The following is a 24318-nucleotide window of genomic DNA, read 5'->3' on the forward strand; positions in this document are numbered from 1 at the left end:
ATCATAACTTGAATATCCTGGACTTATTGCTCGGGAGGATAAGCCTGAAACTGCACTGTGTCCAGAACAGCTCCGATGAAAGGGAGCATCTGAGAAGGAGTCAGGTGTGACTTTGGCACATTTATAGAGAACCCCAGTGAATGCAGGAGGTCCGCCGTAGTTTGAAGGTGGGAAACAACTGCCTGGGGTGAGGACGCCTTCAACAGCCAATCGTCGAGGTAGGGGAAGACTGAAACCCCTGACATGCGCAGATGAGCTGCAACCACCGCCATCACTTTGTGGAACACCCAAGGGGCACTGGTAAGGCCGAAGGAGAGCACGGTAAACTGAAAGTGCTCTTGGCCTACCTTTAACCGTAGGTAACGCCTGTGGCCCGACAAGATAGGAATGTTCAAATATGCATCCTGCAGGTCCAACGCTACCATCCAATCTCCTTGGTCTAAGGCATACAAGACTTGAGCTAATGTGAGCATTTTGAATTTCTCCTTTTTGAGGAAGAGATTGACGGTCCGAAACTCCAAAATGAGCCGAAGTCCCTTGTTCTTCTTCGGAATCAGAAAGTAGCGGGAATAACAGCCACAGCCTACTTCTGAAACTGGAACCCTTTCTATAGCGCCTTTGGCCAAAAAAGCTGTAACTTCCTCTTGGAGCAGCTTTAAGTGATCCTCTGCCAGCTGATCCTGACTTGGCAGAATAGTAGGAGGAAAATAAATGAAAGGAAGAGAATCGCCCTCCTGGATGATCTGCAAGACCCACTTGTCTGTTATAGAACTCCAGCGGGGGAGATGATGATGAATTCTCCCACCCACTGGAGGAGTGTGGTCCTGCAGAATCAGCCTAGGAGTGCTTGGAGGCTGCGGCTGCTGGGGGCAGTGTGGCAGACGACTTCTGCCCCCATTCCGAGGACGGAATGTACCGCGTCCACATCCACGCACGGCTTCGGTAGTCTATGCGGGACGGTGGCTAGGATAGGGCTGACATGGCTGGAAACCCCTTCCGTTGCCACAAAAGGGGCGAAAGGAAGACTGGCCACGAGGAGTGGAAGAGAGGCCCAAGGATCTGGTCGGTGCTCGAGAATCCTTGAACCTGACCAGGGCCAAGTCAGCCTTTTCCCCAAAGAGGCGGGTTCCATCAAAGGGCATGTCCATCAAATTGGCTAGGACATCCCCCGAGAAGCCAGATGTACAAAGCCAGGTGTGGCGCCTCAAGGCCACTGTCAATGAAATAGACCTGCCCAGCGGATCAGTTGTATCCAAACCACAGCGAATGGTGAATTTTGCTGCATCTCTCCCATCCCTGACAGCCTGGGAGAGCACAGCCCGGGCCTCCTCCGGGACTTGTGGCAGCACTTGCGCAACTGTCTCCCAAAGAGAGTGGGAGAAACGTCCCAATAAGCATGCGGTATTCACCAACCGCAATGCCAGACTAGAGGAAGAAAACATCATCTTCCCCAAAGAGTCCAGTCTCTTGGATTCCCTATCCAGAGGGGCGGAAGGGAATGCGCCCTGGGAAGTAGAGGCCTGCACCACCAAACTTTCTGGGGTGGGGTGTTAGCTGAGGAACGTTGGGTCGCCCTTTGCTGGGCAATGGCGGCGTGCAATCATCCTGTTCACAGGAGCCCATGTGCTAGGTTTGGAACAAGTTCCTAGTAGGACGTCCAAAAGTGCCTCATTAAAGGGCAAAAGGGGTTCAGAGGTGGAAGGCCCAGGTTCAAGCACTTCAGTCAGGAGATTAGTCCTGACCTGCACTGAGGGCAGCTCCAATCCAAGGACCTCAGCTGCCCTCTTAACCACCATTGCATAGGACGCCCCCTCCTCCATAGCCACTGTAGGTGAAGAGAGCTTGCCAGTGTCTGGGGAAGTATCCAGACCACTGGCTTCCCCAAGATCCTCATACCAGTCCATAGTCTCCTCAGAGACATCCTGGTTCTCCTCTCATTCCTCTCCTGAGCCTAGCATGTCCACAAAGTGCTCAGGCGATAACATAAAACCCCTGGGTTGCGTCGACATCGGAATCGGCGTCGTTCAACGCCGTTCCTGCTCTGTGTCACCAGGGATGAGGATGGGGCTTTTTCCACCGACAGCCGCCGGCAACGCCGCTGGCACTGACTTCGGGTTCAACGTTGGGGAAGGTCACGTTGGTACGACCGGCATCGAACTGGATCTGAGATTGGACCCACCGGCGCCATGGCCGAACCCAACAACGTCGAACCTAATGGTGCCCCATCCAACCCTGCGGGCCCGAGGGCTCACCAACGGGGTCATTCGCCTCAAATACACAGAGCATGGGCTCGTAAAAATCCTTTATTTGCGCGGGAGTCTCCTCAGCTCCTGGAAATGGAGGGAGGCGCAAAGTCGGTGCTCCTTACCTCTCTCGACGACGGACGCCAGTTGAGGCGAAGTCGAAGTCCGCTTGGACTTCTTCTTCTTCTTGTGCCTCAAACCCAAGTGTCCAGATGACCTCAAATGGGAGGAAGAGGACCTAGGGCTCCGAGAGCGATCCCGCAACCTCCTCTTCTTCGAACGGGATTGTGACCTCCTCGGAGTTCCGCTCAACGGTGTCGACTGCCAGGCCGCGAGCAACTTCAATGCCCGCTCCCTCAAGGTCTTTAGAGCCATCGCCCAGCAGTCTGAACACGACTTCAAATCGTGGTTGTGTTCAAGACACCACAGACAAACACGGTGGGGATTGGTAACTGACATCGTGCGGGAACAAGTCCCACATGGTTTAAAACCTGTCTTCCTACCTGACATCCCTCGCACACGCAGTCGTCAAAAATTTAGACAAAAGTTCGAGAAAAATCCTGCCAAAAAGCGGCAGAGGGGTAGCTCTTCCAGGATCAACGCTTAACCGGTGCGGAAAGAAACGAACTGACATCCGCGCACCTATGTAGGCACCGCGACGTCATAACCGACATTACCGATGTCATCGTCGACACGCGGAGCCAAATGGAGCCACCAGACATCGCGAGCAAGGGGAATTGCTCAGCAAAAGGTTCCCAATCCAGCCTGATGCCTGGGAAATTCAAAGGTAAGGAATCTGCAGATAGAAGTCTCTATCAGATCACATTTTGCAAGAAATTAGATGATACTATCCACTTCTATCACTCTCTGGGCTGTTAAAAACTTTGCTGTTTTTGTGTTTGCAGATAAACGGTCCCATACAATAAATCATTGTAATGGGGCAAATAGAATGAAAAATAATTTCCTTCTAAGGGAAGGCCTTGTTACCCTTGTTAGACAAATGTTTTGATGACATTAAGAGAAAAATGTCCCTACAAGCACCAGAACAATGAAAACAGCAGATGTCATTTGAAAATATATACATATACATAAACATATATATATATAAAAAACAGCTTTGGACTTATCTGCGAAATAGTTAAATTTTTCGTGGTAAAGGCATCTGCATGGTAAAGACGTGCATGGTAACGTTTTCATTGTGATGACATGCATGGTTCATGCTGCTTTGTAAATGTTGCTTCCCCTATTTATACAGCGCAAGGAATCACACCTGAAGGTGTATCTCGGCGCTCAGCCTAATCAAGTGCAACATACAATCAATAAACTAGCCAGGTTTTTTAAAAGTCTCTTGAACAAGGTGAAACCCACACGGATGCGTAGATGAACAAGAAGTCGATTCCAAGCCTCGGAGCCATGTAAGAGAAACCTAAGCCACCATAGCTAGAGGCATGAATCCTAGGACTGACTAACAAAGAATTATCACAAGATCTGTGAGTGCATAAAGGAGAGTGAGGAAATGTGTACTTTTGTGCTCCAAGACATTGACATTTCAACCACAAAGCCAACAATTTCACTTGCGAAACTGGTTATCTCCTGTTCTTGTTTCGCTAAGAGATTTGGTGTGTGAGTGTTGCTATGCTATTTAGAAAAACCAAAAACACAAATGTACAGATTTCCTCACCTTGCATGAGAACTAACATCAGGGACTAACTACTCGACTTGAACCATGTAACCACAGGTCACCCTCCAAAAGTTTGTGACGAGGCACAGAGCAGACAAACAGACTGAGATTCCAAATTATATGCCGGGTGCAAAAAGGCCAGTTTGAAGAGGGGGAGTCACCCCTGAGCACGTCTTACCAGCACTAACAAGGGTACATTTAAGGAAAGGCCGTGAGGTCTAATACATTCCCTATCGGATGGCTCTTATGTAGTGGTGAGGTACTTGTGCAATCCAGGGCATGTGAAGCATCCAATAGTTTCACGAATGCAGAAAACTGTACTTCTCCAAGGGGACAACAGCTCAAGCACCCACCAGCCCCACAATGTTTTCACATTCACCACTATGCGAGGCCAAAAAATAAGTATTCACCTGATGAGTAGACACCGCAACCAAGTCTTCCGCTGGAAGGGAACATTCACCCTTACAATAGAGGAGACAACCACTGCTGGCCATCCACAACAGCAACAGATGCAGCTCCAAGGTTGGGATTGCACACAGCCTGATGCACACGTGTTCAAACCATTTCTAAGAATGGTGTCAGAAGTCGCATACTCACTCACTCATCCACCTATGCATTCCTCTGAGTGACCTAAGCACCTGCTCCAGACATCGGTATGCAACCGGCCTTTCCCTCATTCCTTAACCGTTCATGTTCTGTGAGCCATGAAAACTTGCGCAACCCTGCGATGCTGGATCTGTCTTGAGGAAATGGAAGGTTGGGTGCTTGGACAAAATATCATTTAAAAAATATCGGGAGACAGAATAACTCTATAGCTTAATTCGATTTTTTTCTAAAATGATACAAGCGTATATAATGGCTCAAAGTGCAGAACCAATGCAAAACAATAAGAGTGTTAAAAAACGTTTTCATCGGTGAACAGGTAAGAAAAAGCAACTTCATGAACAAATCATCTAAAAACAGATGTCATAACATACGATGACTCTCCGGGAAATCCCCCAAAACAGATGGGATGGGGATAGCAGCATCCAACAAGCAAAACACATCAGATGAGGTTAATATCCAGTCGCCACTCTATGGAAGGAGGTTACAAACCCAGTGTCAGAAGTGACGAGTCGCGAAGACCTACATACCGTGGGGGGTATTACTAGGCCTGGTTAAAGTGGGAAAAGGCGCAAACAGTAACTAATCGATTCATGGACCTGGCATTGCTTACTGCCCCCGTCCCCTGGCAATGCACTGGAAAGCAGACCCAGAACCGGGACCGCAACGCCGGTGCGCTGCGACTCATACATAGGGAAAGATGAAGCAGTGGTGCGGGGTCTGTGCAAGATTCCCACAGCAGCTTTGCGGTATGTCTTGTTGCAAGATTTGCAGACTTTCAAAGACACCTTTGCAGACCAGTGATCATGGTACCGCAGCAACCCAAACACAAAGACCTCAAGAGAGGGGGGGAGACCGCACAGACCATATCTCTGTTCAAGCACATATATATACGCTGGTCAAACACAAAGATAGAAAAGGTCATACAGACAGTGACATAGAATCAAAGAGCGAGTTTCCCACTGGTGTGAGCTGAAGTTTGTAACCCTTACAACATTCATGTTATGAATCAACTATTCCTACCAAAATACTGACCTCATCATATCTGTACAGATTCTGTAAGGGTTTCTGCATGTCGACTTATACTGTATTGCACTACTTTGATGAAAATAAAGAAAACTGGTTAAAAAAAAAATAATTGGGTTAATATCTTGAGCTAAAAACCCCAGCCAGGAACCGAGATACATAAAAGCATATTGTGGGTGCAGATAAAAGCTGCAAGTGTAACAAGCATTGGCATAGCCAATAGGTCTCGCCTTTGGGACCTTATAAGTGTTTAGCCATGCAACAGTTGCATAACTAAATACTTATAAGGTCCCAAAAGCGAGGCCTATTGGCTATGCCAAGCGGCCGTGTGGCCGCGAAAGTGAAAGTAATCGCGGTAAAGCGCGGCGTGCGCCCGCGCACCTGCACTGTAGCTCTAGGCTGGCCTGGTAGCACTTTTTGGAGCCCTCTCAATAAGTCTCGCCAGACCAGCGCATGCGCTGGGTCAGGCGAGACCTAAAAAGGAAGGTCTAACCTGTCTCAAGTCCATGGTTAAAAGGAGGGAACTCATTAAATCAAAGTGCAGGGTATTAAACTTTGGGCGTAGAATATATGCATAGTAACCTCATCACAGACACACGAGTCTCTTTGAACCAGGTACCTTTCGCAAATAAAATCTGATGGAATATGCCCAGTCTGAAGTATGTCAGGAGACGCCGATGATGGTTGGGTATCTCGGTTCTATATCCTCACCTGTTTTTACCGAGCAATATAGGCGCATCAACCGTTTGGCTAACGCAGAGGCCTCTCTCTCGGCTGCCACCCAAAGGGAGAATGCCTGCTTCACCAAACAAGATCACCTTTAGTAATGCCCTCGGGGTTAGTAAATAGCTCTGGCCTCCCTAGAGCTTTGACATTTACTTAGTTCAGCCAGGGCATATGGGACATATTGTCTTGGGTTAGGCAATCGCGTATGATTAGCCTATTTAAACTTAACTCCTCTTTAACCCACAGTGAACACCACAATAAGAGAGGGCGCAGGCAAATAAAATCATCTATATGGGCCATACCAAGTTCCCCATCAATGATCTCTGCAGGTGTGCCTTGTCCCAAACCTAGAAGGCCCCTCATGAACTAGTTTCCCCCCACCTGGATTGTGGCAATGTTTGCATAACCCCAAATCTCACAGGTGAACATTGTCACAGCGATACCCTTGGCTTAAAGAACATTTACAAAGTCTGGATTTGTTTGTGCCTCAGGCGACTAGAAAAGTCATTTAGACTGGCAACAGCCCTCTCCCGGCAACCTGTGTTCTTTCCAGTGGTGGTTTCTTCGTGAGGGTGGAGGAGTGTCGCTCCCCCCCCTACCCACTGCAAGCCTCGCTAAGTGTTAAAAAAAAAAAGGCAATTTTTATTATGAACACTTAGCGCAGCTCACAGCAGCTGCCAGCTTGGCCCCTGAGCCAGGATAAATGAAGGCGTGTCCTCTGCTGCTGGCTATCTTACACCAACCAAAGTGACATGCGCACTTTGCAGCTCTCCACTCAGGTGTTTTAGACAGCTGGGTGAAGAGCAAGTATAGGCCTCCAGGACCTAAAGAAACCTCGGTGCAACCAGCTCCATCCAATCCCAGTGCTCCTCTCATGCTGGTTGACAGCATGAGAGTAGCGTCTGGATTGGTTAGGGGAGCTCTTCCTGCCACAGATTGCAGGATATCACCATGGAGGACGTGTCGTAGCCCCTTGGCAAGTACAATTTACTTTTATTTTTTATATATTAAGTGTGTAATGCATGTAAGTAGTTTATGTTTAATTTGGGGGTTTTGGAAGGAGGGGTGGTTTTTATTTGGGCTTTTGTAGGGAGGGGTTGTTTTACTATTGGTTTTTGGAGGGAGGGGTTGTCTAATTTAGTTTTTTGGGAAGCGGTGGGGCACTTTGCCCGCCTCACCACTTACAAAGGGTACCAGCTGTTCCTGGTTCTTTCTAATCAAAGGCTGCCAGCTAAGGCCTGAGTCGTATAAAATCCCTAAGTAGGTTAACTTATCTACCTTATTTAAAACCTGCCTTTGACTGTAAAACTGGAGGTTTTTGTCTTCTTTGTGCATACTACCAAAATATGAGATTTTTAAATATTGGTTACCAAATCCAGACCGTCCATAAATTAGATAAAAAGATCTAAAAGTCTATGAAGGCTTCTGGCTGTACGTGCAATTAGACTGCCTCTTCTGCATAAAGAAGAGCAGGGAGCAGACGCCCATCCGCTCTCGCAATGTCAAGACCCTTTTCAGCTAGCAAAACTTCGAGCCGATCAATGTACATAATAAAAAAACAGGGGTGCAACGAGGCAACCCTGATCCACTTCTCAGTTGAGGTTAAAGTGCTTAGTGCATTCCTCCTTACTCCCATATTAAACAGAGCCGGTCAGGCCCTGATTAAGGTCTTTTTAGAAAGCAATGCGGGCCAATTCAACACCCATGGGCCCCAGCTCTGCACAGAACTTATCTCTGTTCACCTTATCAAAGGTAGAGCTGAGGTCCATGAAGGCAAGGTGAACCCCCTTGGCCTTGGTATACTTGGTAAGCTGCAGGTATAGGTTAAGGTTCTACTCTACCGTACCTCTCCAGGGTCAAAATCCCTACTGGAGATCTGACAGAATGCTATGCTTGTCAACCCAGTGCGTTAGTCTCTCCAGTTTGACCCAGCCGATAATTTTCACCTCAACATCCACTAATGAAATGGGTCTATCACAAGTGGAATCCTTTCTGTCACCCTTCTTGAAAACTCGTACTATCACTGTGTGACGCCAAATCTCTGGGATAGAGCTGGAGATAGCAGTGTTAATATGCAGGGTAAGGATGGGGACCCATAACTCCACAAAAAGATTTAAACAAATCACCCAGTACTCCATCGGAGCCATGCCCTTACCTACTGGGAGGGATAGAATTGCGCCTCTAATTTCTTCCCAAAGTATTCTCACCTTGCCTCTCTCAGAAGCAAAAGAGGAGAGGGCTCTAAGCTCCCCCCATCACATAGGGCTGAAAGGTGAGCCACCCACACCCGGGACAAGTCTGTGGCAAACAAATCTGGGGCCTGGGTCTTATTAAAAAGGGATGTTTAACGACCCCCCAAAACTTGGAACTACCCCTCAGAACACTAGCTGACACAAGCTCCTCCACAGTTCTGTCTTTAGCTTGGCTTTCCTTTCTTTAATCGCCGCTCTGTAAGAGGCTCTGTGCATTTTTACTTCGCTACTATTCCTACGTACCTTTTTTAGGGCTGCAAGAAGCACCTTACGCGCCTTCGTACCGTTCTTATTAAACCATCTGTGAGGCCCTAAAGTCACCGGGTCCCCCTATTGGTAAGGGCAGAGTTGATATAAGTGCACAGCCTGTCGTAGGCCCTTAAAATGCTCTCCTGGGAGGCCTCTACATCCAGGCAAGCCTACGGGTCTGATTGACATGAGTAGGTCAACTACGCATTAAAGATCTTGGAGATAACCATGTCCCATCTGAGTCTCCGTCCCTGATCTCTCAAACTAACTAGAGCTTAAAAGGGAAATTGGTTACTCTCTGCTTCTTGTCCCAATATGAAGGAAGCAGAGAGTGGGTTAAAGTCACTTAAAGTGTTCCAATCTACTGAAAAACAAATGAGAGAGGCCAAGAGACCAGCTGAGACATAAATATAATCCATTTAGGAACCTGTATCAGGGCCTTTGAAGGTTGGGGCACCATCATCCGAATTCAGAACCTTTAAACTTAAGAGGTTCACTAAATTAAGGTCCTGGCCCAAGTAGTTTATCAGTTTCCCCTGGGCCGTATGTTTGAGGTGTACTTGGTCCACTATTTCGGTATCATGAACCGACGGGAAGCAATCCCTGCATGGATAGATATTAAAATCTCCCAAAATCACGAAAGCTACAGTATATAGTGTGGCTCTTTACCATGAGGGGCGTTGTATACATTAACCACTAAAATCCTAAATGTATTTTCAAAAGAAAGAAGGGCACCAAGAATGTGTGGCGGCCTCTTCCATATTACAATCCTACTTCAGTTTGATAAGCGTGGCAAGGTCCCTTTCCCCCTCACAGCCCGCTAGCTAGAAGACAGGCCAGCTTTTCTTTGTGAAGGTTGCACATCCCTCTAAATACAGGGTCCCTGAGGTGTCCCATGCCTCCTGCAAACTAATAATATTGCATGCACCAAGTAACGTAGGCAGTGTTGTCAAATTTCCCTTGTGCTCCCGCTATGTTATGGCTTAGTACCAGAAGCTCCCTACAATGAGCAGGCACTCCGGTAGAATCAACTCGATTGGTTACCCTCACCTCGGAAGCTGCCTAGGGGGGATTAACACCCTAGCCGATTTGGTTCTGTTGGTTTCCCACCTCAGTCAGTCTTGCACAGTTAACCTGCTCGGCAGGTCAAATCGACTGCTGAGAGCTGGGTAGGAATCTTGATTTGGGATTTAATTTTGGACCAGTGCCCTGTCCCCTTGACGAGGGGGCTTCTGCCAATTTTCCCCCTGGTTTCTAGGTTTGTATAAAAATAACAATGGTAACGCTGAAATACTACAATGGGTATTATAACTGTCCCTAGGCTATTCGTATAAACCCAGCACTCCAAGCGTTGCGAAAGTTAACAACTATGCAATCCCCCGTTTGAGTTTTAGGGGCATTCTCAATTAAACACACTCTGTGGGCCATTATAATGTCATCAAATATTGAGAGAGCATCACAGCTAGGGACCCTCACTGCTAGCCAATGGACAATCTAAATTTTAAGCTGCTGGAAGTTTTCCTGATCGCATGGTTAAGGGTGGTACTCTGACCATAACTAAAACATATGTGGTGCAAGCTGGGGGAAGGTGCAAGATAACACCCGAGGGAGAAAACCCAGCAAGTGTCCAGGTGAGACATGAGGGAGTCTTCTTTGAGCCTCTTGTTCTACAGCTGCACCCAAAGTGCATATCGGAACTCTTTCCCCTACATCCAGGTTGATAGCCCTCTTGGGGTGGGTAAGCAGCCCAAGGATGAGGCAAATTACTACCTGAGATGCCCAAATTACTAAGCTCTGAAGCGGTCTCCAAGGTTGAGGGAGAAAAGTGCCTACCGGAACTCTTTCCCAAAGATCCAGATTGATGGCCCGCTTCAGTGGTAGTGGGACTTGGGGTGAAAGGGTAAGCAGCCTATTGGGTTAGGCAAATGACTAACCAAGGTGCCCAAATTATCCAGCTCTGAAGCAGTCTCCAAGGTTGAGGGAGCAAAGTGCCTACCGGAAATCTTTCCCGAACATCCAGATTGATGACCCTCTTCAGTGCTAGTGGGACTTGCGGTGGGGTGGGTAAGGAGCCCAAGGGTTCGGCAAATTACTACCTTAGGTGCCCAAATTGCCCAGCTCTGAAGTGGACTCCGAGGTTGAGGGAGCTCTGGGGCCATGAGTTCCACTAAAAGACACTTCGTTATTCAGGGAATCAAGAGCCTGGGGAGGGTTATTGGGACAAGAATTCCACTCGAGATAGCATCAGACTGTGTTCAGAGAAGCCCCACAGAATTCCCCAAAGCCCCCACCATTTCCTCCACTTTGGAAACTTTTTGCGTTAGCGTCTCAAAAACGGAGATTTTCAGTTCCAAGTTGCTTAACAAATCCTGAATCAAGCAGTTCTCCAAGGCAGACATCAATTGGCCCCTTTTTGACCCTCTGTTCATAGTAGAGCTGGCTTGAGGAGAGGGCCCCTCTTTTGTCTTAAGCCTCGCCCCCGACACCACCAGCTGATCATTTTAAGGTAGAGGCCATGGTCTTACTTAGCGGGGGCGGAGCAGAGACCTGTGTTTCCTGTGCTCCCTGATGTCCCCCGATTTGAGAAAGCTCGTAAGAGCTACCAACAAAGGTAAAACAATCCCCTTCTTTGAATGACAGGTCTTGCTCCTGGCGAGTTTGTGTCAACTGTTCTTCAACACAGGAGATTTCCTCAGAGAGAGCACCCAGCGCGTTGTTTAAAAAAGACAAGATGGTGCTGCTGTTTTTAGGGCATTTGCCAGTCACGTTTGAAACTTTTTTTCTTTTCCCCATGATGTAAGGGAAACATCAAACCAAGACAACAAGTGTAGTGGGCCACCGCAGAGTTATAAGTTACAAACAATGCCAAAAATGACAAGCAGAGGTAAAGGTGTGAGATTTAGTCGTAGGGTTAGAGAGCCATGGTGCCTCAGATGCCGAGCCAAGGTGGGTGGCCCTGCCCTGCCTCTTCCTGGCACTGATGGGCGCAGGATGGGCCTGCCCATTGCCCGGGCTTTGCCCGGGAGGCCCATGGATGTCTAGCACAGCGGGACAGAAAGTGTGCTTTGTAGATGTTGTGGTGTCTTGGGCCACTAGGCCCACATGCCGGATGAAGGACTAAGCAGACATATGGTATGGGTACTAGAACTGGTCCAAGAAACGTGCGCCCGGCCCCTTTTATTAGCAAGGTCACCTGCCCGGGGACGCCTGTGATGGGTGTGTGTCCAGCAGGGCACTACATCCCTCCCAAACTTTATTGGAAATGAATCAAACAAAAGTCCAACCTATGGGAAACAAACAGCAAATTCACAGCAATATTGAGTATCTTCAGGCCATCTGCCGGGCAGTGCTGGAGCTTTAGACCGCACAATCAGGAGGCTTTAGTCCACCTCGGCAATGTAGTTTGGACCGGCTTGGTCTCAAGGTGTTGGATACTATTTACACAGTTCAAACAAGGGCACAAGTGGAGTGGTCGTGGAGTCCACTTTGGAGATTTTCTTGATGGTGCTCAGGTTTGGCTGGCCAAACAGAACGCTACGGCTGTAGCGAACTTAAATAAGAGCTTACCGGCCATCTAACATCCTGAAGTGCCGTCCTGACCTCACTTTGAGGTAAATATCATTTCTTCAACCACGACATGTTATAACCAGCTATCTCTATGTCCTTACTATAATGCAGTCTTTTCACTGAAGAACCCAGCCGGGTCCTCACGTGAGTTTTTACCTTCACCTTTCACTTCACTGTCACAGAGGCAGCACTCTCTTCATCCAGGTAATTCCCTATAGATGCCTTCTCATTAGTTTTTCCTGCATCTGTGCCGGTATATGGGCCTTATGCTTTCCTTATTTTGTTTTAGATGTCCCTACATCGTTAGTCCTGAGGAGACCCCCATTGATAGAAGGGTCGAAACGCCGTCGACAAGTAAAAAAGAACAGACCATTACCCAGCCCGTATCATTGTGTACTGAAGCTGTCTAAAATACTGTATAAGAATGGTCGTTTTTCACAACTGATGGGAACCGTGTACATAATAATTCACTTTGTATATTCACTTATTGATTCCATTTCTTCACTTGGGGACACAATGCACAAACAGTACTACTTTTGACTGAAAGAAGTGTACCTATTGTTTATTTATTTTTTCATAAAATATGTTATATCAAGCAAACTATGTAGAAAGTTTTTCTTGCCCTCTGACATTAGATGGTCCTCTTATTGCGAATGTGCACAAGTATTTCAAATATTAGTTCTATTTATCCACAGGAACCATTGTTTTCTTAAATATAAATATTACCCTGGTTCCGTCGTGAGTAGGGTTCCCCTGTTACTTACTCAGGTTTGGCTGGCCGGCAAAACTGGCACAGATTAAGGGTGACCTTGGTGGCTTCCTCGAAGGAAATTATGCTTCCCAGTTGTCTTGGCAGAGCAGCTTCAGGCTTCTATCTCTTGCCTGGCCTCCTCTCTCACAGGAGTCTCCTTGAGGCCCTTTCCGCCGGGCTGCTACGGGACCGTGGGTACTGTGCATGGCTGCTCATAGGCGGTGCAAAGGCGTCTCTGGGAAACTGCCAACAGTACCACAATCAAGTTGCTCTTGCACACATCAAGGATGATGTCTCAGTGTCTGTGTGCTCTGGCTGTCAGGACTCAGGGTCACATGCCTTCCTCAGGAGGTCTTCGGGTGGCTAGTCTTCATATGCGACCTCGAACCTTCCCGATGCCTGTCATGGAGCTGTTGCAGATGCATCTCTCTTGTTGGAATTCTGCTCTCACCAGAATTCCCTTGAGGCCCTTGCCCCTGGATTGCTACGTGACTGCGTGGGCTGCATGGGGGCTCGTAGGCAGTGCTGAGGGCTCACTGCGAAACTCCCAACAGGGCCATGGCCAAGCCATGTGCAACTCCAAGGGTGGATAGTCCAATGGTCGAGCATGCTCTTCTTCGTCAGGCCTCAGGTTTACAGGGGCACACAGAAGGTTCCTGGGTGGCTAGCCTCCCCCGGCACCAGGGATGTCTCTTTGGTGTGTGGATGTTACAGGCATTTGGATCCACCCTGGTGGTGCGATGCTCCTTCGGTGTTTCTGGTGATGCCCCTGGGTGGCGAGTACGATTACTTTATTGTGCTTAGGTAACAGGCGGCGATGTCATGCGTGAGGTGATATTTTGGAGTCAGGACTGGAGGAAATCTATGGCCACTTGCGGTTGTCTTGTGGTAGGTGTACTTGCTAGCGGTGAATCCATTGATGATAAGCAGCAGGTGATAGGTGAGTGGACTGTCACACTGTGAAGCGTGGGCATGGACACAGATCGCGCTTGCTAGCAACTTACGGTTGGTCCTCCAACAAAGCTGTCTCCAGTGACGTCTCTGCACCCCGGTGGCTGGATTGTGTTGCTGAACACCTGCTCCAGTGTTGGCATGAGTCCTCTGTCTTATAGCTCTACTCCTTTTTCTCTTGTGCACCTGTGGTATCTTGCCACTCTCTTCTCCTCCTTTGCGGTGTGGCATCCTGCCAGGCTATTCTCCTCCTTGCGACCACGTTTGTCACTCTGAAGTGGCATCATGCTACATGTCCTAATGTAGCAAACCCTAGGTTTAGGGTGTGTCCCCCAGGCACTGGTTGAACGAATGAATCATTAGCTTTGTTTGAACCAATAAACATTAGTTTGTAATTTTCAATAAAGTTGCACTCTTGTCAATTCATTTAAACGTTCGTTTAATTCATCACGATGTTTTTTTTGTAACGAAAATGCAGTGATTAACAATTTCTACGCGTCTCACATATCCCAATGCATTTCGGCTTCAAGATAAAGCCTTCGTCAGGGGTTTATCTACAACATAAATGAACAAAATCAGCAAGTTGTATCTTTCCTTCAATATGTCTTTAACAAACAAAGAAAACGATAAGTTCATTTTGGCTAAAAATGTGTCAATTACATAACGTAGGTTTGTGGTTTCTCCTGTTCATCATTAATCTAGCGTGCTCTGTGTGGGTCTTTGCGTGGGTTAGTGCGAGTGGTTATTGGACTTCGTGGTGCGGAGGTGACTATGTGTACTCGAATTAATGTGTTCGTTGGGTACTTACTCGTGAGTCAGCGTGGTCTAATTCTGGTTGGTGTCCTTCAGTATGTGTCGGTAGCTGAAACGCTCTCCCTTCGTTTCGGTGTTGAAGTTGGAAATTTCACGTGGGTTCTATGAGCGTGTGATTAAGTGTGCCTCGGAGTGTAAGAGTCAAAATAGGACTATGAGTGTGGCGGTTGGTAATGGTGCAAGGGTTTCTGGGTCTTGTAGTGCATGTGCGCTGGTTGAATACTACATTATGCCTGATGGTGGTTTTAGTTAACACATGATATCAATTAAGCAATATAAATCAGAGGTAACATGCGAATTCCATGCGATCATTCATCCCATGCGGTTTCATGGAATTTAGTAGACGTATCCAATAATTTTCCCGTTTTAACAATGTCTTATGGTTGTCTCTTTCTTCAATTTTTTTAACTGTTTCTAGAACCATGAATTTCAATTGGCTTACGTTGTGACCACTTTCTTGGAAGTGGCTGGCTACGGTGGATTTAGCATTGTTTGTTCTGATGTTACTTTTATGTTCATTCAAGCGTACTTTTATTTTTCTTTCTGTTTGTCCTACATATATCTTCCCACATGGGCATTTTAAGGCAAAAGAAGACAGAATAGACCATATAACATCAACACGGATACATCCTCATCTGAAGGAGAGCCCGCAAGCACCACTAGTAAACCTACTGAATCCAATATTCCGACAACATCACACTGTGAAACAGCCTCATCGGCCCCTTTTTTAGGGGTAGGAACCAACGACGAGGAAGACCCAGGAGGGGCAAAAGAAAAAACAAGCGCACCACCGCAAACACGTCAGACGACCTCCAAATCCAACAAACAGAAGAAAGGAGGACAGAGAATGACCTAATCATCAACATCTCGGATTATCAACTAACAGAAATTGAACATAAAGTACTCCAAAAAGGCACATCTTTTGTTCCTACGACAAACACCAACCAATTGGAAATAGAGATCAGCTTTTTTAAACTAATGAGGAAATTACGATTAAAACACTACTTTTCCAACATAGTAGAACCCAGAGAAATCATTCAGGATGATCCCTTGAAAGGATTGAGACCAAGAAGCACTTATTTGGCCCCTATTAGCCACAAAACCCTCGACACATTTGAAGCTCTGGTAAAACAAGACCTACAGAAATTCAATTTCCAAAAACAACGAAGACATAAAAACCTCACCCAGAAAGAATGGGGAGCCTTAACAACTTTGGCCAATAGAACCAACATTACCTACCAGAAAGCAGACAAAGGCGGAGCATTGGTAATACTTAACACCAACTATTATGAAGAACAAGTGGAACTACACTTATCAGATACTGAAACTTACATGAAACTGGATATCAATCCCACTAATCCAATCAAAGAAACACTTATTCAAATAGTGGATAAAGCAATCCAAAGAGGAACCATCAATGAAAAGGTTAAAAAATACTTAATCCAAACGCATCCAAAAAGTCCAACCATTTATATGGTGCCAAAAATACACAAACATCCGACTCACCCACCTTTTCGACCGATTGTATCCACAAAAAACAGTATTCACGAACCAGTGGGAAAGTACCTTGACAGACATTTACAAGAGAGTGTCACCAAACTACCAACCTACATTAAAGACACCACAGACTTTTTAATAAAATTTCATCAAACAACAAAAGATATAACAACACCAATGATCATGTGCACAGTAGACGTAAAATCTCTCTACACCTCAATACCCCATCAACTTGGCATAGAAGCCACAGAACAAGCATTGTTACGAAGCGACTACGACCTAGACCTACAAATTTTTCTAATGGAACTTCTAATGTTTACACTCCACCACAGCTATTTTAAATGGAAATCTAACTGGTATTTACAAAAGACAGGAACATCGATGGGCAATTGTACTGCCCCAACATATGCCAATATCTTTATGGGCAATTTTGAACAGACATACATACTAGCTGATCCAGAATGGCATAATCATTTGAAAATGTTTGTACGTTTCATAGATGACATCTTTATCTTATGGCAAGGATCTACAACAATTCTTACTAACCTATTGGAACAACTCAATACCATTGATCAAAGATTACAATTCACCTTTGAGATTCAACATCACAAAATAAACTTCTTGGATGTGACGATCATACAAACAGACAAAGGTTTTCAGACTGATCTTTACAGAAAAACCACGGACAAAAATAACACTCTGGCATACAACAGTTTCCACCTCAACGCCTTAAAAAACCATTTACCCTTCACACAAATCCTCAGAGTTAAACGCATTGTATCAGAACCAGACAATATAACAACACGCACTGAGGAAATGTTACAGCGATTCAAAAACAGAGGATATCCCCAAAATATCCTACATCAAGCAGAGGAGAGAAATAATAAGATCAGCAGAAAAATGGCACTACTACCAAGTAAGAGGAACCAACAAGATCGTATGACTGTGGTGTCAAAATACTCAACCATGAGCAAAAGATTTAAGGATACCATCAAAAAGCACTGGCCCATACTTCGTTTAGAACCAGATTTTCACCAAATTTTTGAAAATGAACCTATATTCGCATACACCAGAGCCAAAAACTTGGGAGAAATAATAAAGAACCCAATTCAATCAGATCAACCCGTCCAACACAAAGGCACAATCGCTTGTAAAAATTGCAACAATTGCAATAACATTATACCAGGATCACAGATAACTCACCCAATGAGAGGACACAACATCAAACTGAAAGTAACAGCCACGTGTGATACGACAAACACCATATATGCCTTAAAATGCCCATGTGGGAAGATATATGTAGGACAAACAGAAAGAAAAATAAAAGTACGCTTGAATGAACATAAAAGTAACATCAGAACAAACAATGCTAAATCCACCGTAGCCAGCCACTTCCAAGAAAGTGGTCACAACGTAAGCCAATTGAAATTCATGGTTCTAGAAACAGTTAAAAAAATTGAAGAAAGAGACAACCATAAGACATTGTTAAAACGGGAAAATTATTGGATACGTCTACTAAATTCCATGAAACCGCATGGGATGAATGATCGCATGGAATTCGCATGTTACCTCTGATTTATATTGCTTAATTGATATCATGTGTTAACTAAAACCACCATCAGGCATAATGTAGTATTCAACCAGCGCACATGCACTACAAGACCCAGAAACCCTTGCACCATTACCAACCGCCACACTCATAGTCCTATTTTGACTCTTACACTCCGAGGCACACTTAATCACACGCTCATAGAACCCACGTGAAATTTCCAACTTCAACACCGAAACGAAGGGAGAGCGTTTCAGCTACCGACACATACTGAAGGACACCAACCAGAATTAGACCACGCTGACTCACGAGTAAGTACCCAACGAACACATTAATTCGAGTACACATAGTCACCTCCGCACCACGAAGTCCAATAACCACTCGCACTAACCCACGCAAAGACCCACACAGAGCACGCTAGATTAATGATGAACAGGAGAAACCACAAACCTACGTTATGTAATTGACACATTTTTAGCCAAAATGAACTTATCGTTTTCTTTGTTTGTTAAAGACATATTGAAGGAAAGATACAACTTGCTGATTTTGTTCATTTATGTTGTAGATAAACCCCTGACGAAGGCTTTATCTTGAAGCCGAAATGCATTGGGATATGTGAGACGCGTAGAAATTGTTAATCACTGCATTTTCGTTACAAAAAAAACGTCGTGATGAATTAAACGAACGTTTAAATGAATTGACAAGAGTGCAACTTTATTGAAAATTACAAACTAATGTTTATTGGTTCAAACAAAGCTAATGATTCATTCGTTCAACCAGTGCCTGGGGGACACACCCTAAACCTAGGGTTTGCTACATTAGGATTTATTTGAGGCACTCACATCAGAGGAGTGACACCCTGGAAGCACGGTTATAATATCAAATCAAAAAGTCAAAAAGTCAACATTAACTGTTAATCTGTTTCAAAAGGAGCTGTGCACGTGCCAAACAAACCTTGTGATAAATCATGCTACATGTCTCATGTTCGCGCCACATGGACATCTCACTGGTCATGTCCTGTTCTTAGGACTGTACACTTTCTTTGGTGCAGACCTGTTGCAGGACGGTCGTGTCAGTGGGACATGCTTCTATTTCTCGTAGACCTCTCGCAGACCCCAACCCCTCCTCAGGGATTTTCACGGTGCTCCTCTACCAGGATGGTCACCTTCTTCACTCGAGGGCATCGGGCTTGCGCCTCGAGCGTGCGCTGTTTAGGAGCCTGCTCCTGCCTCTGTCCAGGCCTGCTTGATGGGGCAGGTCACTTCGTGTGACGTGCTCCTTGCTTGCTGTGTGATGTGGCATCCGGCCACGTGTCGCATGTGTTTGGAGTACATGTTGCGGTGGCAGCTTGCCACGTGGAGTGTGCAACTCCCCTCATGCCTGTCTTGGACCTCTGGCTACTCTGTCTTGAGGGAGTGTGAGGGAGGACACTCTGTGCTGTCTTTGGCCCACTGCTGAACTTCGCTGGTGCAGTGGAGATGTAGAGACTCTCCCTGCTGTCTTCAGCATTTCTTCTTCTCTGTGAAGAGGTCTCTTTCTCTGATGGGCATCTGCCCATGCTGTCAGGCTCTCTGGTGTAGCCTTCTAACATAGAGACTAATATTCTATGAACCAGGAATAGGCCAAACAAAGTTTATAAAGAAGACCAGGTAGACCATAAGATATAAATATAAAAGGTAAACAACCGTAGCATATATCAGTCTCAACTGTGATAATTTAAGTCAGTAATACGTATGAAATAAGGTTCATAATGAGGAAATATGCATGGAAATCACGCCTGGGCGTAGTTTGCAGTGTTGTGCGACGCAGAACTCTGCGAAGTTACAAAAAAACTCTGCGGAGTTTTAGTAATTTTGTTTAATTTGTAATGCAACCTAGGAGAACTTATTTAAACGAGTTACTACCAAGTGTGTTGTAAAAGAGGAATGCAATTTGTAGAACAGTAGACATTTACTAAGTATGTACATGAATTTTGATTGAACCTGTTTTTCATGGATGTGAAATGATTCATGACTTTATATTTGTAACAGCCCTGAAAAAGCGCAATGAGGCGTGAAATACGTGTTGGCTGTTTGCTGTTTTGAAGGCTGTATGCTGTACCTGTACTATATGGGTGAGAGAATCATGTGATGTACTTTCTGCTGCTGCCACCTGTTCTTTACTTATTATTTGTGTTAGGGAAGGCTGTGTTGCGGCTGTCCATATTATACTTTGATCATGTAGTGAAAAAACTTAGGAAAAAACTTTCCACTCGAAATAAGAAAAAAAAAATCTCAATTGCCAATGCTTGTTGCAATGCATGATGTAAGTGAAAGCAAGAGCCGTTGCAAAATATCTGAGGGGAGCTTACTTTTGGTTGTACAAGTAAAACAAACAGTTTTTTAGATGGAGTAGCTGAGATTCTAAAAGTTTAAAAGATAGCTGACAAGTGATCCCATGTCATGTGTAACACAACCAGCCAATGCTGGCATGTTAGCCAACATCACTTTGCATGCTGGGGTTTTGATCCCACAATGAATCTGTTAAAAGAAAAACTTCAGCATGCTGTTGGTTGAAAAAAAAAAAAATGGTGGTATCCTATGTCCTAGCACCAAAGCGCAGAGATTCAAAATGCAAAATAGAATTCCATGCCTGACTTTCTCCCATTTTAGCTCTCACAGAGACAGCAAATGAACTGTCGCTTCGAGACATTTTTGTTCATAGGTAGTGTGCTTGCAGCCCGCCCATAGGTTACCATTGGCTAGCCCCACGTCACTCTCATTTGCTATATTCCTCTTTGTCTCAGCATGCCTGCATCATGTGCTCTTCTCAGGTTTGACCCTCCCCTAGAGCATGGTCCAAGTACCTTGTGTCCTTTCACTGCTTCCGTTCTTTTACCTACTTTTGTGTTTGTGTTCAAGTACGCCATATGAGTGCTGGTATTTTCAGGCTGTTTACCACATGTTACTGTTTTTCCTCCCACTCACCTGGCCACGTCTGTGACTTCTTGTCCCTGTTTCATCTCGCTCCCCCACCCGCTCTTCTACTGTTTCCAAGTCCTACTACTGTGACAATGTCGCTCCCAAGCAAACCCCCTCCTGTTCATTCACGTCGATCTCTGTGCGTTACTATGCCTGCACTGCATATGTAAAATAGGAATGGACTCAAGCCCAAAGTGAAATAGACATTACAAACATTCGGGTTAGTCTGGTCACATAACACTCTGCCCATTCCCTGCCTGTCGCACAGCACATACTTCGTCTCGTCAAGCGCGTGCTGCTGATTCTTGAGTTGCGTTGTCAAAGACTTGGGGGCAGCGGGGTTTATGAGACTTTTTACTAGGTTCTGCCCTTTGCCAAAAGTTATCAAGAAATCAAGAAATCTCTGTTTGATGACTTAGCCAGAGTCTTTACAAGCTGAGCAGCCAGTGACTAATGCACGCATGCACTCTTTCTTTCTCTTTGAGATAAGGGAAGTACTGCCCGCTGTCTCAGGATTCACTTCTTCCACCATATAACCCTCAGCTAGATATATATGTGGTCTGCAGAGTGTTTTGCCCACTCATACTTAGACATGTACCATGTGTTGTGAGGTTTTAGTTTCAGATACTTAAAGCAAATTTAAACAAAAAGGAACACTGCAGAAAAATAATCTGCAACAAGTACGTCTTATCTTCTGGTAAACAAGCACTTACAAGTTGCATAAAGTGCTTCATTAGATATAATGGTATGTTTTCCAAAATCGACGGAATTTAAACTTGTTTCAGAATGCCGTCCTGTTCTTCAAACCCACTTGCCCTCCTGTTTACCCCTACCACCCACTCTCCGATTCATTACCCCCACTCAACCTCCCATTCACCACAACAATCCGATTGACAAAGCCAATACCGCGCCCATATTCTAGGCTTTTTGGATGTGCCAATGCTTGTTTTTCTTGTAGGCAAACCTGGGTGAACAGCCCAGGAGGTGAGAAAGCAGAGATAGCCTTTCAGATGCAAATGTAAGAATCTATTGTGATTGAGAAAACATTATAACTTCGTTGGAAAACCCGCTTACAAATAGGATCTATTTACCAGAGCAATGCCATCATGAACAAGTTAGCCATGGGTGATTTTATTTTTGTAGTTCCTTATAGTGCAAACTTGCCCTGAAGGTATTAGAGTGCTTTAAACAATCATCACTTACATCACACAAGGTCACATTCATAATATTTTTTTTAGGTACGGAGAGATTAAGTGGTTACCCAGAATCACAAGATGTTGAGCCGACACCGAGACTCGAACCTCGATCCTTAGTTCCAAAGTCGGCAGATCTGATAACACCACAACCACTCCCTACGTCAAAAAGAAGTGCAGCATAGGCTGCAGGCGCTGCCCAGCGAGGGACACCATTGGAGACAAGTTCATCACTTACCTTCAGGACTGCTTCACATCCATGGTCAGAGGAGACAACTACTACGGTTCTCACTTGCATGGGATGTCACACCTGGACACACCAATCTAACCTCTTACCTCCCAGAGTTATTTTAGGGGAATTCAGCTGCAATTTCAGGGGTGACAACTGATCCAGTAAAGAAAACTCTGCACACACCTCTCCCCTTTTCAGATACATACTTACCTCCAGAGGACTTCACATTCACGCCCAGGAGAGAAATACACTAATTATCAAGTACAGGGGAAATGCACATGCAACCTCCCCCCCCCCAGAGGAGACAATCAGTTTAGTAAGGAAAACCACCCAGAATTAATCTGAGACAATGCAACACAATCACTAAAACTCAGACTTGCAGAAAAACATGGCACTAAGGCAAGGTATCCTCCTCTATAGGGGTCCCATCCCCTCCTCAGGGGAGACAACTGCTGCAGCCTTAACCATTACTAGCAGACCTCAAGAGACAGGGCGGACACGCACTGTACCTTTCATCTGTATGTGGGCATCAGAGTCTATGAGACTGGCAGGAGAAGGGAGGACAAATTACATTCACAAGGCAATCACTCCTGAATTCACCTAAGTGACAGTCAGTTGGGAAGAGTCCTTCACTGAAGTTAAGTTTCTTAGGTGGCGTAACCGAAGTGGGTCCTGAATACTGAGTGAGGAATATTGTTATACCTTATTATCCTAGCCATAATATCGAGGAAAAACATATCGACAAGTAAGTACGTATAGATATTTAGTACCTAACTCTACATGTATGTACCTGAAAATATAATAATATATAATCTTCAAGCTACGTAAATGTGGCGTTTAGAAAAGTAAATCTTTACTTCCCTATACACACTTAGATCTTCATATTTTTGTCCTCAATATTTTGGCTACGATATTAAGGTACCACAATATTCCCTACTCGACATTCCAGTCTACTGCTGCCGCGAGGGAGCTGATCTGCAGACCAGGGGCCTTGTTATTGAAATTCGAAAGAATAGTCTTCAGTTTCCCCAGCACTAATTCCACAAAACAAAATTCACCCAAGGAGCAAAGCGACAAATCACAGCGCTCAGTGTACCACAGAAGAAGAAAAGCCCCACAGGTCTCTCTGAAACCCTTCATGCCAAGAACTGCAGATTTAAATACAAGCTAACCAAAAGCCATATCCTAAAATGGCAGATTTCATAACATTTCAATGTAACACCTGCTTCTTCTTCTTCCAGTTCGAAAATCTCAGATACTTGTAGAATATCATATTATTTCATTACGGTCACTTTTCTAAATCGTCATTTTCTGCTCCAAGTCCAGGGAGACACTTGCAAAATGCGCAGTTACATTCTCTGGTCCCTTTACCTCAACATGATCCTCAAATTAGTCAGGTATTTGGAGAAAGTGCAAATTATTCACACAGCCCGAACTCCCAAGTCTAGGACCAGCGAGGAGCCCTTACCTCGACACGGATTCTTCTGCTACTGTGTGCGTCCAGGAATGGAATATGTGTCCCCATCTGATTCTACACCAGAAAGGAATGGTTTAAAAGCATTTTGTATTTCACCCTGGCAAAGGATCACAGACTCCTAAATACAGGCTGTGCTTCATGGAGTGATTCATGGAGCACTTTGAAGCAATTAGTGCTCAGGCCGGGCAGAGCACCCCACCAACCAGAGGGTCACAGCAGAGAGGCATGCTCATTGCTTCCTGTTCAGTCTTATTGTGTGCCAGTCTTGGCACACAATTCGTTTTAGTGGCTGGAACCATAGATATTCGACGATTTTCAACATATCGGGTTCCAGTCTTAACGTTTCTTATACACCAATGTACTTTTTATGACAAAGTGTATTGTCTTTTCTTACTCTCATTGTCTTCAATGTCGTTTGTTTGATTGGTTGAATCTATATGTGGTAGCAAACTTTCTTGCTACTTGCTGCTAGAATACTGGTGCTTGATTATAGGAATATGAAATGTATGTGATTAAATATATTGTGATTTTCTTAACTCTGTTTTAAT

General features: G+C 45.3%; 1 protein-coding gene across 5 annotated transcripts in view; it reads right to left on the minus strand.

Annotated features, from left to right (window-relative positions):
• The window catches only part of HSD3B7 (hydroxy-delta-5-steroid dehydrogenase, 3 beta- and steroid delta-isomerase 7), a 366630-nt gene that overhangs the window by 207543 nt on the left and 134769 nt on the right, over window positions 1-24318 (minus strand). The window contains exon 1 of one of the 5 annotated variants that reach the window (XM_085618731.1): window positions 4335-4461. The exons of the other annotated variants lie outside the window; for them this stretch is intronic. Coding sequence (XP_085474857.1) covers window positions 4335-4418 — 84 coding nt within the window. The 5' untranslated portion in view covers window positions 4419-4461. Of the gene's footprint in view, window positions 1-4334; window positions 4462-24318 lie in introns of those variants that run through there. 5 annotated transcript variants of the gene reach the window in all.

The sequence above is a fragment of the Triturus cristatus genome, chromosome 7, assembly GCF_964204655.1.
Source record: "Triturus cristatus chromosome 7, aTriCri1.1, whole genome shotgun sequence".
Lineage (NCBI taxonomy): Eukaryota > Metazoa > Chordata > Amphibia > Caudata > Salamandridae > Triturus > Triturus cristatus.